The 18,118-nt window shown below is 35.9% G+C and overlaps 1 protein-coding gene across 6 annotated transcripts in view; it reads left to right on the top strand.

The window, feature by feature from the left end:
• LOC107076750 (microtubule-associated tumor suppressor candidate 2-like) overlaps window positions 1–18,118 on the top strand; it is a 206,970-nt gene that overhangs the window by 91,034 nt on the left and 97,818 nt on the right. For 5 of the 6 annotated variants that reach the window (XM_069190181.1, XM_069190182.1, XM_069190183.1 and 2 more), the window contains 2 exons: window positions 329–587; window positions 12,029–12,235. In XM_069190181.1, the coding sequence (XP_069046282.1) occupies window positions 329–587; window positions 12,029–12,235 (466 nt within the window). The remainder of the gene's footprint in view (window positions 1–328; window positions 588–12,028; window positions 12,236–18,118) is intronic. The other variant, XM_069190185.1, reaches the window with a different exon arrangement.

Here is an 18,118-nt window from a genome sequence, read left to right as displayed (position 1 = left end):
AGATTTCAAAATGTTAATAATGAAATATTTAAATGTAGTTTAAGGGCAAGATTTTTTTTAATAAATAAAACATTTCAGTTTATTGCAGTCTCCTAATGAAACATTCCCATCTCATTCATTTAGTTTGTTTAAAAAATGGTAAAATGTCACATATCCTTGAAATCGAATTTAGCCTGCTCAAAATAGAAAGAATGTTACAGGATCATTGTGGGAGAGCTGAGCTCCACACATTTCATCTAGTAAATGTTAGCCTACATCCAGGGCTGAAGTGTTTGATTTTTGTTCTTGTTCTTAAGTGTCCCTCAAAGGTTTTTTGTGGGTTTCACAGGCAGGCAGAACTGATGTTGGACTAGCTGGACCAGGGCAGGAGGACTCTACGATTTCCCACCTCGGTGCACACGAGGCTGGTCCTGCTAGTATCTTTCGCTCCTCTATGGTCCTCAGGCCTCAGCTGGGCTTGGGTGCGGTCACCAGGTTGCCTTCTGCCAAGACCAGAATGCTGTTGGCAGGTCAGAGGTCAGCCTTGTCCTTCAACCACCCGACTCAGGCAGCCAGTCCAGCTTCCCAATGTTGCCCAGACCCCTCAGGTGAGAGAACAATGGCCAAAGCTTGATTTATCTTTGTTTGCAGTGCACAGGAAAGAGAAGAAAGAGATCTCTTTTTCTTTGTGTTTGAAAAAGACCTGACCTTGCCACAGTGCCAGTGCCTAGACCTACTGTGCATGGAAACATGAATAATGAAAAATGAATTAATCAACGTGTTGGTTTATGCAATTAATGAGCCAAAATCTGATTCAGCAGCAGGAAAAACCCATACTGTAATTTCTGTTTGCCAGTTATATAACTTATGGGAAATTTTCATGAGCATGTTTTTAAAATTGATGATAGAAAGGATGATTACTGTCCATTTAATTTATAATACCTGTCTGATTGGTGTAAGAATACACACTGTTCATTTTCCCAAGTTGCTCCCATCCTCCCAGCTCTATAAATGGGTCCAGCATTGTTGGTTAGCTCTGGACTTGATCTGTTTTTACTTTAATTACCAGAGGTAGTTAATTCAAGTTAGCTATTACATTCACTTTCATACTGGCAATTGGCTAAGCATAATTCTTGCATTTTAGCTATTACAGTTGTTCTCATTTCTGAATTAGGTTTTTCAGATTATTACCTGTCATAGCTATACATCACAATTTTTTGTTGTCCCAGTGGAAACATTTCAACTAATTAGCTAAGGCTAATTTGAAAAGCAAGCTAGAAATATTAATATTCACTTGGAGAAAATTTTTTAAAAAATGGCTAAAATAAATTAAACACATTAAGTATCTCAATTACGGTGATTTACTGCCTATTTTCCATAGTGATTTCATGAAATTGCATCTAGTCATTTCTAATGTTAGTGCCATGTCTGGCTAGAAATGAACAAGGGAAAAAAGCTGTATAGTATAAATGTTAAGGTTTTTGTTTTAATTGTGTGAAGTAGAACAGTATTTAAAATGTTAAAAAAAATAGGTGGGATCTCTTATTTCTGCCCCTGCCATTACTTGGGGCTTTAGCTGTTATTTTATTTTGAGGCTCTCATTTTATCTGGGATATGTCTCTCTTAAACTGGGATGAGCTAATTAAATTGTGACTCAAAATCAATTTTGCCATATCTGACATCTGTCTTAGCTTTGTGATTTCCTGGGGGCATTGCTTATCCCAAAATGTGATACACTAAAAAAAACAATGCCACAAGATGTTCTGTACTTCATCTGCAAGTTCCAGCATGCATGTGAATTTTAATTTTAATTTAAATTAAACTGATAATCCCAATGAGGCAGAAGAGAATTATAGAACATTTATTTGTTCCCCTGGAATTGGTTCAGACCCACAGATTATTTGACACCTACAGTACTGTACTTCCTTGTGACATAAGTGCTGACGCAGGGCAGCTTCTATAATGTTCGTGTTTCCTGATTCTTTCTGGTGGAACCTCTGAAGTGCACGTACAAGTATGTCTATATATGCGCACACCCAAAGAAGGCTCCACAGCCGAAACGTTACGTTTTCTTTCTTCTCTTTTCAGCATAAAATAAACCTATTACTTGTTCCTTTGCAGCTTACGCATGCTGACGCAGCTACCCACCTGAACTATGTCTATATATGTACTGCATATATCTATTTGTTTGTATCCTCAGGTCCATCCTACTTGTTTGTGTTCTAAATTTCATCAGTCAACTATTTTCCAAAGAATTTAGGCATATCTGGGACCTGCCTTTTTTTATTATGATATCTAACCTCAGAAGCACACTGTTAATATTCATCTTATTCAAATTCAGTGGTTAAAGTGTCCAGGTTTTTTATCCAGATGTGACATGAGCCCACGGTTTTTATTATTCCGAGAAAGAGAATAGATTTTTTATTTACTTATTGGTTATAGGGTTTCATACGTTCACTTAATGCATATGTACAGTATTAAGCCCTTGTAATTTATTAGTGGGCACCCATTGTCTTTGAAGTGCCGACCTATTAAACAATTTGAATATTTCCTTCCATTGATATTTCATGTTTGTATAACCACATGGTGAAAACGTTTCAGCTTAATTAAGGCAAATAAGGCAAATAGGCAAAATACTGCATTTACTCTATGTTCACCAGTTATTTTTTTCTCAGTTAAGTCTTCTGAACTAAAATTTGAAGAAGTCTGTTTTTGAATTTCCTGACTTCAAATTGCATTGATTTCTACCAGATTTACTCCACTTTTGAGACTATAAAAACTCCAGCATTAATTTAATCCTCAGGGCAAAGGAGGAAACATGAAATAAATCCCTGTACTGTTCACAGCTGTAACCCTGCCAGACAGAGTGACTCCAGTAGAGCCTTGTTCTCTCCTCACGATCTTCCCTCTTCTCCAAGCAGGCTCTACAGCCCGACAATGAGGGTTATTTCTTGTTTATCTATATCACAAGAAGTAATTATTAGGGTCTACAAAACCCCTAAGACTTTCTGATTTTCTATATTGTTTCTTTGTAAGTACTTTCATTTTCTTGGAAGTATTTTTTAAATTTCTTAAGTATTGTTTTACTTGCATCTATTTGCAATATGTCCATGTCTGGCAGACTGAAGCCATAATTTGCATGTGTTTTTTATTGCACACTCATTGTCCTCCATCTTGAAATTGCATTGGCTGCATAGTGGATTCAGAAGTGCGTTGATTTATATCAAATTGGTATCAATGTTCCATTTAATTTAATTAATGCAATTAATCATAGGTTCTTAATAAATTAATAGTGACGCATGAGAGTATCAACTGAATGATTTATGGATTTTACAACCAATTGAGTGACTGAGACTTAACATGTAATGTAGTACTTTGTTCTGTTCTGTAATTTTCATATTTTAAAGAACAGCATATTAGTTTATGTAAAGGAATTTAAGCTCGGTATAAAAAGGACCTGCCTCACATGGAACAAAAATTGTATTACAATATTGCTTCTGGAAATGCTTATTGAATCTTTTTTATGTGCTACAAAGATTTAATGTTTAGTCACACCTAACGTTGCATTAAATTATGCAGTAAGGCATTATATTTTGTAGCAATGTTTGCCATTCACATCAGAGGCAAAACAGACACAGTGCAAAGCAGTGTCAGATCCATGAGAATGTATAGGGGACAAAACAATACAGAGAGGAACTGGAAGTTGATATTTTGTGGGACACACAGACAGATATCCCTGTCCTTTTCAATATGTCTAATTATGTCTAATTCTGATTATTCTAACGATTTTAATACTTGATAGTTTCACATTTTGATGTTTGTAAAACTGAATTTAGAGCTATATGCAGGTTCTGTCCATTCTTTTCAAATGAATATTGTTTTGTCTTTCAATTATTTTGTTTTCTATAATGACACGGCGCTCAGGATGTTGTAAAAACAATTGTATTTTTTCATGATTGCTCTTGTGATGCTCCTACATGACCCATTGTCCCTTACCCATTGTGAATGTTACTGAGGAGAAGCACAGGGTCAGTTTGGTTTATCAATTTGATACTCATTTTCATTATGTTGCACTGTGTGCTATTTTACAATATAATAATCAACATTATTTCTTGCTATATATCAGGTATGTACTATACAGAGGGAGTGTGTGATACAAGTTTATGATAAAAGCCAAAAGCCAAATTAAATTGCCTTGTCATGTTTAATTCTAAAATTTACAAATGAAGCCAGTTTAAAAAATGTTTTATCTTTAAAGCTATCCAGTGATAATATAAAACAGAAATAGTTAAGAACCACACTCTTCTCAAATCCTTTCTTTTGAGGAAAGTTTGCTTCTGTATTGATATTAAAGACTTATTTTGTATTCTTACATATGGATGTTCTTGGTATTATCATTTTTTTAGCATGAAGATGTATTTTCTACACATTGCAATGTTTAATGAATCCCACTGGTCTCAAAACTGAACAGCATTCAGTGACATATTAATAATTTGTATTTTCATCAAGGAAACCAGAAGCCTGTGACTTCTTTGACACCCGACCCAAAATTGAATGTTTATTGGACACTTGTCGTCTTCCTGTAGCTTGCTGAAGTTAAAAATGACATTTAACTTTAGTGATTGTGAGGCTATTAAAGAGGAAATCTGCTTCTAGTCTCATGAAACTCAGGACAACAAGCTCAGGAAGGGGGTGTTCATTAATGGAAAGACTTCTAAGAAAAGTCCATGTGGATTATTTGTGCAGAATAATAAACAGATTTTGTTTAATGCAGGAATGTTCAAAGCTTTTGTTACAATCAATAGCATATTTGTCAAGAATGTATCTTTCTCACAGAAATAGTTTCTCCATTGAAATAGTAACCTATCCCAGCAAGCAATGGGAAGGCGGGGTACACCCTAGATGAGATGCTTTTGCAGGGTGGACACACGGACACACACGCACTTAGGGACAGTTTATCCAGAAGCCACTTAACATACCAGTATGTAGGTTCCTACCACCCACAGGAAACACATGTGAACACTGGAGAACATACCAACTCCATGCAGAATGCACCCCAGGAATTTAACCCAGGGCCCTAGCACTGCAAGGCACCAATGGTAACCACTGTATTGCTGTGCTAACTGCATAAATACCACACAGACTTTTTCCATGTAAATGAGATAACTTTTTAGAGCTAGGGCAATGGACACATACTGTACACATGTAAACCTCAAAGCCATTGAATAATGAAGAGAATTTATAAGATGTGGTCCTTTTCTGTTCTTTCTGTTGGGTATTGTTGGAAGCATTCTTGAAATGTACTTCTAAGTAACTAAGTAGATTCTTAATACATTGTTGACCACGGAAACAGCAAAGTTAACTCATGAATGGAAACGGTAGCATTTGGATTATAGGAGCTCAATCTGAATCCTGTTCTGAATAAGCACTTTTACTGACGGAGTTTTATTTGTTTTTGCTTTTAACCTTTTATGTGACTCATCCTTAACCAGTTCCACTGCAACCTGAACAGTGTCATTTTTGTTTCCCGCATTGTTGTCTGAAATTCTATTTCTTCCAAAACTGGAGATTTGTTATATATTTCTGTACTGTATAAAAGTCCTTAGGTGCCTCCTAATGAAAATTTATTTTTCCCCATCAAAGTTTCCTACTGAAACACTGGACAAGATGCAAGCATGCTTAGATTCTTCAATTTACCATTTGCCTTCCAAGTAGATTGATTGCTTTAGAAGTCATAGCAAAATGTGCACTGGCAGAAACCTTATGATGAATGGGAGAATATATTTTCTTGTGCAGTAGGTGGTAGTGAGATTATTTAAATAGCCAGCAGTGTCATATGCTGTGTTGAGTGATTCAGAAAGCTAAAGGGATATGGATAGTTAATATTCAACCTCCTGGCTGGGATCATTTTCTCAGTAGATCTAATTAGCATGTTTTGGGAGATTTAGATGATGCATATTCTCACGTACTGTGTTTAAAAAGCCTGACATATCTAGAAGCGGGTATTTATTAGTCACATCAGTTTGATTTAGAGCAGTCATGGTCTGTTTCCTGGTAGCTCCCCTGAGTGGTGTCAATAGGACTGCTCTCTGTGATCATTGTCTTCAAAAAGAAAGTAAAATATACAAGGCACACAGATGGACTCGGAGTGTTGTGCTTGGAGCTGTGACTTTCTTTAGTCTAGCCTTTCATCTCTGCTGTCTGATACCTCATGCTGCTCCTGCCATTTTATGTGAAAATGTTTACGTCATAAACAGTACCAGTATAATGCATGTTGATATAATTTTATGTAATAAATTATTAAATAGAAATGTAAAATACAGTATAATGGCCATTGTTAGGATGTGACAAAGTGTAAATTCTTATATAACTACAAAATTCACTCTTTTAACAAAAAGCTTTCTGATAGTAAATAAAAAAAGTTATGGAACGGTGGCCTGTACTTCTCACACAGAATGAGAATTTGTGTAGCCTGTTTTTTTGTTACACCAGCTTTTGAATTCTGCCTGGGGAGCTGTTCTTTCAGCACTATAAGATCAGTCACACCTGAACTTCTTCATTTAAAACTGTAGAAGTACTGTTAACTTTTCAGTGCTCTTTCCTGGATAGAAGAACAAGAATATCAGTATATTTCAGTGGTAAACTGAGCATTTAAAGGGGGTATGCATTATTGAGACTTAAGCCAGGTAATTGTATCAAGTTCTTTCCTGCGAAATATTGCCGTTTATCACTGAAATCCAATCGGCTAAGGAAAATTGGCATAAACCTATTTTGGCTGCAAAGTGTTATGAGTATTTTTTCTGCTGTTCTCAATAAACAGCAGCTACTACTGTTACCAGCCTCAGGCTAAATGTTTTTTTTTAATCAAACTAGATCTTTATCATTTGTTTTAAAGTCTTCATTGCTTTAACATACATTAATATCCCTTGAATGTGACCAGACTGTGAAATAATCAGATCTGCACCACCAGTCACCAAGAAAACAAGACCTGCACCTCTTTCAAAAACCTGAAAAACACAAAAACAGGACTGTTACTGCCTCCCCACAAGCTGATCTGGAAAATGGATATCCTTCAGCTATTAAAAGTAAATGGCATAGGACAGCAGCACCAATTGATTAAGTATGTGAGGGGGTTTGATAAGCCCACCTCTTTTTAAAGTGTAATAGAAATAATGCAATCCTTTCTTTCCCATGAGCTTTAGCGAGATTTTCATAGGTTTTATCTGATGGTAATTCTTTTAGCAGTAATAGCCCCCACCTCCAAGAGTAGTAAATTCTAAGACCCAATCTTTTACCGATACTGACACTTAAGCCTTTTACTCCCCACAAGCAGTGGGAGTCTAGATGACAAGGAAATCTATATAACCCACATTGTATGTTTCTTATTAATCCCCTTTTCTTGGTATTACTACATTTCATCTCAGCAGCCTTTTGTACAATTCATTTGAATTGTTATAATTATATATATGCCAGTTTTAGATCCCTGAAAAGGGACTTAAGTGCTAAAGAATTACATTATTCAATGGTTTGAAAGAAGCATTAAGATGTAGGTGGCACCTTTACAATAAAGCAGTGGATTACTGTAAAGTAATCGTTTAAAAAAAGAAGCCAAAATGCAACGTCTGATGAAACGGTTTGAACATTAAAGATATTCAATGAGCATTGCAGATGATGCCAAATTAGGAGAATTATCAAATACTGTAGAAGCAGCAAATGAAATGCAAAAAGATTTAGATAAAATTCAAGTCTAGGCAAACACCTGGGATCACGTTTAATGTTAAGTACGGGGTTTTGAAAGTAAGTAATAAAAACTGTTAAAAGCAATAAATACAAAATGGGAAATGCTTAGCAAACAGAGGCTACTAATGAAACTCAAATTATGTGTATCTTGACAATATGGGGAAACAAAACCTAGGTTAAGAGCAAAAGATTTACATAATGTTATATATTAATTGTATTATAATATAATTGTATTATATAACACACTAATAGGGGCTTATTTAGAGAGTTTTGTACAACTCTGGTCACCATGTTATGAAAGATATTGCTGCTCTAGAATCTGCTACTCGGGAGAGAACAGAACCTTTTTTTTTGTTTTGAACACAGAAGACTATCCATCCATGCATTTCTGCTTTATCCTGTTCAGGGTCATGGGGGAGCCCTCGCCAGTGCCGGATTTCCCATTAGGCACTGTAGGTACAGTACCTAGGCCCTACGAAGAAGGTAAACAGTAGTGACTAATGAAAAACAATCTGAAACAACTCGCTTGCAATTGACTCTAGGTGCTCCAAATAAAAAAACATGCGCTATCTAGTGGCTGTTCTAGAAACTAGAAGTATCAAAGTGATGGCCACTCGACTCGCTCCATCAATCACATGGCTTAGCGTTGGTATAGTTTAAAGTGCGTCATGTCACTCGACAATTCAATTGGCGTTTATCTCTCTTTTTGCACACTTCGGAGTGAAAGTGCCTACAAAAGCCAAAATCTGAGCACAGTCACAAACACCAGGGATAATTTTCCATAGAGCCAATTAATCAACTAGTACAGTATGTCTTTTGATTTGTATGTGGTAATCTTTGGAGGATGTGGTTGCAAACCAGAGCACATCAGGGTAACACAAACTGTATGAACAAAAGGAGAACATACAAACCATACAAATAGCACCACAAGTCCCCAGTGCTGTGAGGCATCAAGGTAACCACTGCACCCCTTTACTGCCCCACAGAAGACTGATATTTCTTCAGAAAGAACACTGAAACATGAACCGGGGGTGCAAGTCATTCAGCCATGTAGATGATACCCTGGCTTCTTTCAAAAAACATGCTGGATGAGATCCTTGGATCCGTGAACTGCTAACTACCAAATGGGCTATGTGAGCCGAATGGCATCCTGTTGTTTGGAACTTCTGTTGTTTTTAGAGAAAATCTCCCTGTTCCTGACCCTCATTATTTAAACACCTAGCTTTGGTGGTCACAAAACTATTAGTGGAGGGATACATTTAGATCATTGTAGGTACAGTTGCAAGAAGAAGTTTGTGAACCCTTTGGAATGACCTGGATTTCTGCATTACTCATAAAAAATGTGGTCTGATCTTCCACCACAATAAGTCACAATAATAGACCAACACAAATCTGCTTAAACTAATAACACACAAACAATTGTACTGCTTCTTGTTAATATTGAACACATCGTTTAAACAGTCACAGTCCAGGCTGGAAAAAGTATGTGAACCCTTATATTTAGTAACTGGTAGAACTTCCTTTAGCAACAATAACCTCCACCAAATTCCTTCTTACAAAACTGTTTCAGTTCATTAATATTTCTTGAATTCCATACGTGAACAGCTCTCTCCAGGTCATGCCCCAGCATCTCAGTTAGGTTGAGGTCTGGACTTGGCCATTCCAGAACACAAATTTTTCTTCTGTTTAAGCCATTCTGTTGTTGATTTACTTCTCCATTTTGGGTCATTGTCTTGTTGCATCACCCAACTTCTATTAAGCTTCAGGTGATGGACCACTACCCTGACATTCTCCTGTAAAATTTCTTGATACAATTTTGAATTCATTGTTCCCTCTATGATAACAAGCTGCCCAGGCCCTGAGGCAGCAAAGCATACCCAAACCATGATGCTCCCTCCACATGCTTCACAGTTGGGATGAGGTGCTTTTATTCCTCTCCGAACAGCGTTTCACATTTCTGCCAGAGATAAACTTTTGTCTCATCCGTCTATAGAACATTGATGTCGTGGAACATCCAGGTGGTCTTTTGCAAACGTGCAGCCATGTGTTTTTTTGGTTTGGAGATCAGTGGTTTCCTCTGTGGTGTCCTTCCATTAACACCATTCTTGTTCAGTGTTTTTTTTATAGTGGACACATGAACAGAGACCTTGGCAAGTTCAAGAGATTTCTGCTGGTCCTTTGCTGTTAACCTAGTGTTCTTTTTCACCTTTCAGAATTGCACACTGCGCTCTTGCCATGATCTTTGCAGGACACCCACTCCTAGGGAGAGTAGCATCGGTACAAAATTTCCTCCATTTGTAGACAGTTTGTCTTACTGTGGATTGATGAACACCCAGGCATTTTCCAGCTTTACAGTATGCATCTCTACAATTCTTCTTCTAAGTTCCCCTGATATTTCTTATGATCAGGGCATGGTTCACATGAACTCTTTCTTGATAAGAGCAGACTCTGTCAGTAACCAACCTTTGTGTTTCTTTTTTATAGGGCAGGGCACCTCCAACCCACACCACCAATTAGCATTTGGAGAAGTCATTAGTCTAGAGGTTCACATACTTTTTCCAACATAGACTGTCATTGCTTTAATGATGTGTTCAGTACTGACAAGAAGCACAATTGTTTGTGTGTTATTAGTTTAAGCAGATTGTGTTTGTCTATTATTGTGACTTAGTTGAAGATCAGATCACATTTTTATGAGTAATTAATGCAGAAATCCAGGTGACTCCAAAGGGTTCACTTTTTTCAAAACTTTTTCTTGCAACTGAATATGTTTTAACTACACTCCATCTACATTTGAAAACAAAAATGATGCATGTATGATAAAGGAGTTCCAGTAGAGCTCGGTGCTTACAGATGTTTTCAGAGCAGTAGTTAGTATTTTGGAACCATTCAGAGTCTTCAAGATTTTGAAAGTCAACTCACTTGCCTGCTTCAGGATCAGAAATGAGTGTAATTGAAATGGACATTGAAGAGATAGTGTACTTAAGAATGTAGATAGGAGGCAGTTTTTTATGCAGTCTTAGGTGCCGGGAACGCGCAATCCTGCATGCTGGTAACTGCAAATGTTCTGGAATCTTTAAAACACAGCTACATGTAGATGTTATTTTAAATGAACAAGCTGCTTATAATCAAATGAGGAAGATGAACTATATGGACCATATCTAAAAATATTCTAATTTATTAAACTTTAAATGTTGCAGTATATACAAAGTACCTTACATGCATATCGAAATTGCATATGAAGGCAGTTTATAGTCATAGTTATTGTAAATGGAGTAACACTGAACTTTCATCAAGAATATACAGTCATGAGTACAGGTATGTGTTAGATGCTACCACAAGGTATTGGGACCTTTCAAGAATCTTAAGACTATTTACTAACAGGAAAGAATGAAGTGTCTCTCCTTATTTTCAATCTTTCTTGATGTTCTTAAAGCACTGAGGTAACAGAAAAATGAGAGACTTGAACTGAGTCTTGGTAACTCATCCTTCCAATGGAATTCAGTCTCTTAAGTATATACCTCACGATTTTCTTATGGGTATCTTGGGATCAGTCAAGTAGACTGTCTTTGAGAAGATTTATTTTGGTAGCTTCCCATCTTCCCTACTGTTTTCCAAACAGTTTGTCATTTATGAAGAGTATTCCAGGGGGAGCAGCACAGTAAGAAGCTAGACAAGTCTTAAAGGTGACTAGAATCTAAAGTAAACTTTCTGTGTAAACTTTTTTTTAGCAGAATACAGATGAAATATTAAAGTTTTCCTGGTACTGTATGTGATTGTCATTTCATTTCAAATAAAACGAAGATTGAATGGGAGTTGTGAACCGAATCAACTTTGAACCTTTGTTGAGTCAAATTCAGTGTCTTATAGCTGAACACTTTCAAAATTGGAACCAACGTTCAGTTCATTAATGTATTTACAGCCATGATTTGCATCCATCATATCAATTGAACTGTCATAAACTTGCCATATCAGTTCAGTATAATGTACAATATAACAACTGCTGTGCTTAAATACAGCCATTACATTACTTTTCATAAGAAAAAGTCAAGCTTCTGCAAGCTAAATAAAGCAACACAATACTTCCAAACCCTTTTTGCTTCAGCAGAAGAGTTGTTCTGAAACCTTTGCTCTACTGATGCCTAGCTCCAATTCTTTTATCAAATTTATCATTTGCTGGATTTGCTTGGCTTTTATTTACTTTCAGCATCTCACTCTGTATCACGAAGCGTGGAAGCCTCCCCATTGGGTTGGACTTCATTATTGCTGTATGAAACACTGCGTCTCACTTTAGTCTTGTGTCTTCTTATAGTGGACCAGAGGAAGAACATCCCGGGCACTCCTACAAGGTCTCACTTTCCCAAGCCAGGTCAGTCCGGCCTGCGCCCGCCAGGTTATTCACGCCTGCCTGCTGCACGGCTCGCTGCTTTTGGTTTTGTGCGCAGCGCCAGTGTGTCCTCGGTCTCCAGCAACCAGTCTAACGAGAGCAGCCATAGCGACCCCTGCAAGTCTTCTATCCGTGAGTCCCTCTTTACTACCACATTGTGATCTGTAAGTTCTTTGAATCCCCTGGTTTTCATTTCATGCTGGCTCGTAACCAAGCTTACTGAGTTGTCAATTGAGCCAATGGTGTGATTTTTAACTGTTTTCTGTACTCAGGATTTTGTCTCACCAGTATTCTCCTTTAGGTCATGCGAGTCATTTCCAAGAAACATAAAGACCTGAACTCTTGTTCAACATGCTTGAAAATCACTGTTCTCCTTTAGATGATAAGTGATAAGTGTTGCTTTCTAAACAACACTTATCATCAACTGATTACTTGATAATTGACAGTGGGAATGACGCAGTCAAACATTTTCATAGTAAAAGATCTTAGTGCTGCGGATGTTCATTGGTTAAATTGAACCAGGTCAATGACGTAATAAAAAAAAGCATACAGAACTGGTGCTCAGCATTTGTTCCATGCTAGTTTCTAACCTTGTTCAACTGTCAAAATACTTCAATCATTTAAGAAATGCAATCAAATGATTCAATTTGGGAGCTTACTGTGCCAAACTGACATAGCTAATTTTGAATGGAAACCAGAAGACAGAGGTACTCCAGGATATGGACTGGAAAATGCCAAAGGTAATTAACAGCTGAAGTACAGTGAACACCAAAGGGATTTCAAGGATCACAGCTGGGAAGTGCTTCCTGATTTCCCTAATGGCTATCCATGCTTAGACTATGAGTAATGTAGACAAGCAAGTGTTTGAAACTTAAGAAGAAGCAGTATGTCCATAATACAAGTGCCCCTTAATTATATTTTAGATTGTACAGAAACAGTTATACACAGGAATCATAGTTCTTACTAAAATCAATTAATTCATCATTGATGAATGTCCATCCATTTTTATCCACTTTATCCAATTTACGGTTGGGTTGCAATTTCTGAATATAATGTTATTACAGTGTTTTGTGCTTTTGTTATTTTTAAAATATATTAGCTGTGCAAAGGAGTAAGAACTGAAATTGGGAGGGTAAAGAATATATTTAGAAAGTGAAAAGGTGCAGATAAATCAGTTGTTCCTGTGAAAAGTTAAAGAATAACAGGAACACTGTTCTTTGTGTCTGGGCTACCAACAGAAACATTGAGGACTGGGCCCACGGTTTTGAGGGATGGAGATGTGTGCTGAAATTTGCATTATTTTCTATTAAAAGGGTTGAATCCCGATATTGAATCAGTGAGCCATAAAGGTTTGTTCCAGGAGTGCAGGTGAATGGTGAAGATGTTTCTGAATACTATAGGTTAAAAAATACTTTGCTAGCATCTGAAAAAAACGATATTAAAAAATAATCCCTTTTTACTTATGATTTTTATTCTGATAATGCTGATGGATCTTTAAGTAATTTAAAAATTGGCAAAACTTTTTGTTCATGAGCAATCTTAACACGTTTTGAGTACTCCAATAAGGAGGGTGGTTGAAAATGTTGAGAATGTTTTATGAATTACATAAAATCATTCAGGAATGTTGTCTTTGGGACATTTTCTATAGTTATGGAGGATAATCTTGTATCCTTTAAAATAGAACATCAGAGGAAAAAAAATTAATTGAGATAATGGTGAACGCAGGCTGTACTTCTAGTGGTAGATAGAGATCTAGCAAATCCAAAGAGAAAATGCCTGCCTGTATACCTGCTGTATACCCGCCCTATGCTCAATATTCAGATTTACATTCTCTGTGTAATAAGAATCTGTTTCTCGTATATTATTATTTACGAGAAACATAATAATAATAATAATAATAATAATAATAATAATAATAATAATAATAATTATTATTATTAATTACGATTACAATTTTGAGAATTTATTCAGTCATTAATAAAATGTCTAAATTTACTTTGATAAAACATTGTTTGCTTCAGTTTAAAACAAAGTCATTTTCTGTTCTTTCAATACTTTTTTCCCTCATTCTGTGAATAAAAAAATGGAATCCACAAAGTACTATGATGCAGACTGTAAGCACCAAATATGTGGGAAAAATTTGATTTTTTTGTCTAATAGTTTATTACATGTATTGTATTGTGTCCATTTCTGAATAGGGCCCAGGTGTTTTGTACAGTATTGTTTTTACTTTAGTTCTTCTGTTTTATTTGAAATATTAACTTTTTGGGGGAGAGGGAGATCATTCTATACAGTTTAATTAAAACATCCCAGCAAATTGTTGTTTTTTTTTTGTAAATCTTATTAAATTTGTACAGTAAATCTTATAATCTCATACAGTTAAATAATATAATCAGTGTGCAATACTAACTGTACAATTTGGATGGTGTGTTTTATTACTTTCTTGGGTGACAGTACTCAAAACACACCCATTTTGTGGCAATACCTCATTATTACAAATAATTATTGTGCATAATTATGTGTTTAAGGTGTAATGGCCTGAGAGGTTTGCAAGTGGAGAATGAACAAGATTACCCATCTCTAAAGCAAGTGATTAGGAAGTCAGAGTATCAGGGGATGAATTCTGGCAGTATCCTTCCACTCCATGTAAAGGTGATGAACAGTGTTGAAAAACCAGAGGACACTCACTGCTGATATACCTCAATGGACCAACAAAATGAAAAACACAGGCCTTGGAAGATTTCAAGTGTAAAAGTGCTGTTTGCTGTAAAATACTTCCTTGTTTGTTCATATTAAGGCAGTCTTCCTTCAATTCCTCCCATTGTTTGGGCATACAGTAGTCTTTCCACTTATTAATTTGAATATATTAGTAACAGACTTAAATTTAGCATTACTGTCTTGTTAATATCATTGAAATATTAATAGTACTGATACTTTAAGTTAATAGTATTGATGCTTTAGTTTACCGTTTTCTGGGACAGTGACAGTAGACACATCTATCTAGGGCAGTAAACATCAGCAGACTCCATATCTGGTATATGTGTGTATGTGTTAATGAACCCTTTGGTACAGAAGCAGAATTCCCGTGGTGGGACCCTACCAGATGGCAAAGCCTGCAGTGACAAACATTATCATTTAATTAAAATAGACTAAATATGTATTTAACTATTCTGTGAAACAAAGACAATGAATTCAAAAAGTAAAGTTTAACAGCAGAAACAAATGCAGAACAGCTGAACACATGCTTGTTCTTATGCTGTTATTTTAAGGCAGTGCTTTAGAATTTGTTATAGTTTTTCTTGCACCAGATACTGTTGTGGGGATAAAGGCCCAGTCCACATACTTTCTTAATTTTTTCACTATGTTAGTATGTCACGTGAGAAGATAACATTTTTTTCAAATACGTGAGACATTTTTTTGGCAAATAACTTTGAAAACCAGCCTGACATTTTTTCTCGCTCCCTTTATTCTATTTCAGCTGAATCCAAACATGATACAAAGATCAGGCTAGAGGTTTAAAATTCTCTCTGTATTCTAATAATCATGAGAAGCTCCCTTTGTTTCTTCCCAAAGTTTTTTTAAATTATTTTTATACATCATTTGTATTTACATATCAAAGGTAGAATGGTGCTCCTCTAAAATCTCACATTGTCTCTGCGGATTTGAATCCAAGTTTAGATTCTCAAGCCCACAGGCGTCATGGAGATTAAAGGGAATTTTAGAAGACAGTTTTCCCTTCTTTTCACAGTCTGAACACAGTGTAAGCGGGAGGTAAGAAACAGCAAATTGATGTTGAACTTATTGTTTAATGGAAGTCAAGAGTTCATTCTCTGAATCAAGGCACAAGCGTTAAGCCCCAATGTAAGAAAGAACAAAGCTTTGCTCTTTCTCAGAAATTAATGTTGTAATTTCTTGTTGCAGTAGGTGCTAAGTACCATACATTATCTTTAGCTTAGAAGGTGTTGTAATTAAGAATATTCACCTAAAACGATTTTAGATTCCTCGCCTTTGTGGTGACAGCTTTGAATGCTCCTTGCCTTAAATATATTTTTAGTGTAGACTTGATTAATTCAGAGCTTTTAAGACATCTTTCTGTTGGTTGGCACAAACATTCTCTGTCAAACAGAAGGCCACAATGAAGCCATGTTTGGAACTCATATACAACCCTAATCCTGAAGATCCCCAGTCTAACATATTGTGTAGGTAATCTTGCAGATTTGCATTCCAAATGATCTCTGTCATTTATTTGAAACAATCACCTGCCTTGTTGATTATAGATAAATAGTTTCAGGTAATTAAAAACTAGTAATTTTGTGATTGCCTTTAAAACATGCAGGATTGGAACTTTCCATCAAATTAGTGTTAAATACCCCCTATCTTAAGAGCAAGTGATGTGCATTGTGGTGTATATCAATGATGTCAGAGCCCTTGTTCATATTACTGCCATTCTTTATGCTCCACTTTACACAAATTTGTGTTCTTACACTTTTTTGCTCTGTGATTCAAGTGTTTATGAATCAACTCTCTTTACAAGTATCTTGAATACAGTATGTTTATCAGAGTATATAGAAAAGGTGGAGGACAGGTGAAACAGATAATTGAAAGACTGGTTGTGTCTAAATCTAGACAAATTGTCAGGTTAACAGGCTGCATTAAGCAATGGACCGTAAACTGCTGTGCTTTGATTACAAGCAGCACTGCTGTTAATTGAAAACCCAGCTTGGTTCAAAGTGTGATAAAGGCATGTAGAAGCAAAATATTACATGTGGAGAGTAGTAACCCCGTATTGGGGAAAAAATAACTTGCTGATTAGGGATTTACACTGAGAGGAGCAACTAGATGTATTCCCCGTCTCAAAGGAATATCTTAATCAGGCTAATAAAAATGTAAAATCTAAAAATAAAAGAACATTCTCTTTAAGTTTTTTAAATTACAATTTTAGTGAAGACAAAGAAGTATTCATTGCTCAAAATCCTCAAGAGTTTTGGCAACCCATTGGGTGTCTTCAGAACCATCAATGAAACAACAGTAAAAAGACATACTGTAAGTGGAATTTACAGGGAAGTGCATTTAGAAATGAGATCATGAGGCAATTGTTTTAGACAAAGGGGACTGGGAGTCTGGAGCTAATGATCCAGACATTCTGACTCCCTGAGTTCTTTCGAGAATTGGATAAAGAAGAAGGTGAAATAAGTCAAATCCTCTCCTCTCATTTGTAACCAATTTTATGTTCTTATGGTTTGAATAGGTGCAAATTTAGTGACTAGAGAAAAGTGGGAATAAGGCCTGAATTAATAAATTTTAGAACCAATAAATCTAATGATTTTTTTATTGGTGATTATAGTTTTAAAGGTTATCTTAATAACCCCAAACCCAAATGATTTGCCTTATTAATTTTGTTCAATATGTCCTCTACTTTGATATTATCAATTTTTTTTTAATTCTTGTGCTGTTCTTCACTATTCATCAATTTCCGTACATCAGCTAACATCACAGCCTGCAGATCAGATCACTTGAATCAGAATAGTCTATTGATCTGTTGCTTTCTGCTTGCTGCTCTTCATCTCACTCGATAGTGGCTTCTGTTTAAAGCATACAGCTAGAGTCGAACATTTCTGACCCCTAGCAAGCTGCATTCCCACATTGCAGAAGTTTTCGTGAAAGAGGAGGAGAACACAAATTTTTCTTTTTGACAAAATATTATTTGTGTCAGGGGTATAATTCAGTGTATTTAATATTTAAATACGCTGTATGGGTAAGTTGAGCATCTCCGGCTTAAAAAGCATTTATTCCTGATTCACTGTATCCTTCTCAATGCTCTTTTTGTGAAATAAAATTTTAGTGATCGAGGAGAGACATCTCTGTTTTCAATTTTAGATGTTTCTGTCCTTATTACGATTCTGAAGTAATATGGCAAATATCATGTGCTTTTTCATTTCAGCATTTTTTTTAAATGTGTAAATTCCATTTAATAAAATATTAGTTCTGCTGTCCAAATGTCAAAAAACAGTACCT

This window comes from Lepisosteus oculatus, chromosome 5 (genome assembly GCF_040954835.1).
Source record: "Lepisosteus oculatus isolate fLepOcu1 chromosome 5, fLepOcu1.hap2, whole genome shotgun sequence".
In the NCBI taxonomy this organism is placed as follows: Eukaryota; Metazoa; Chordata; class Actinopteri; order Semionotiformes; family Lepisosteidae; genus Lepisosteus; species Lepisosteus oculatus.
The sequence above is the reverse complement of the archived record's forward strand: the minus strand, read 5'-3'. Positions and strand labels throughout refer to the sequence as shown.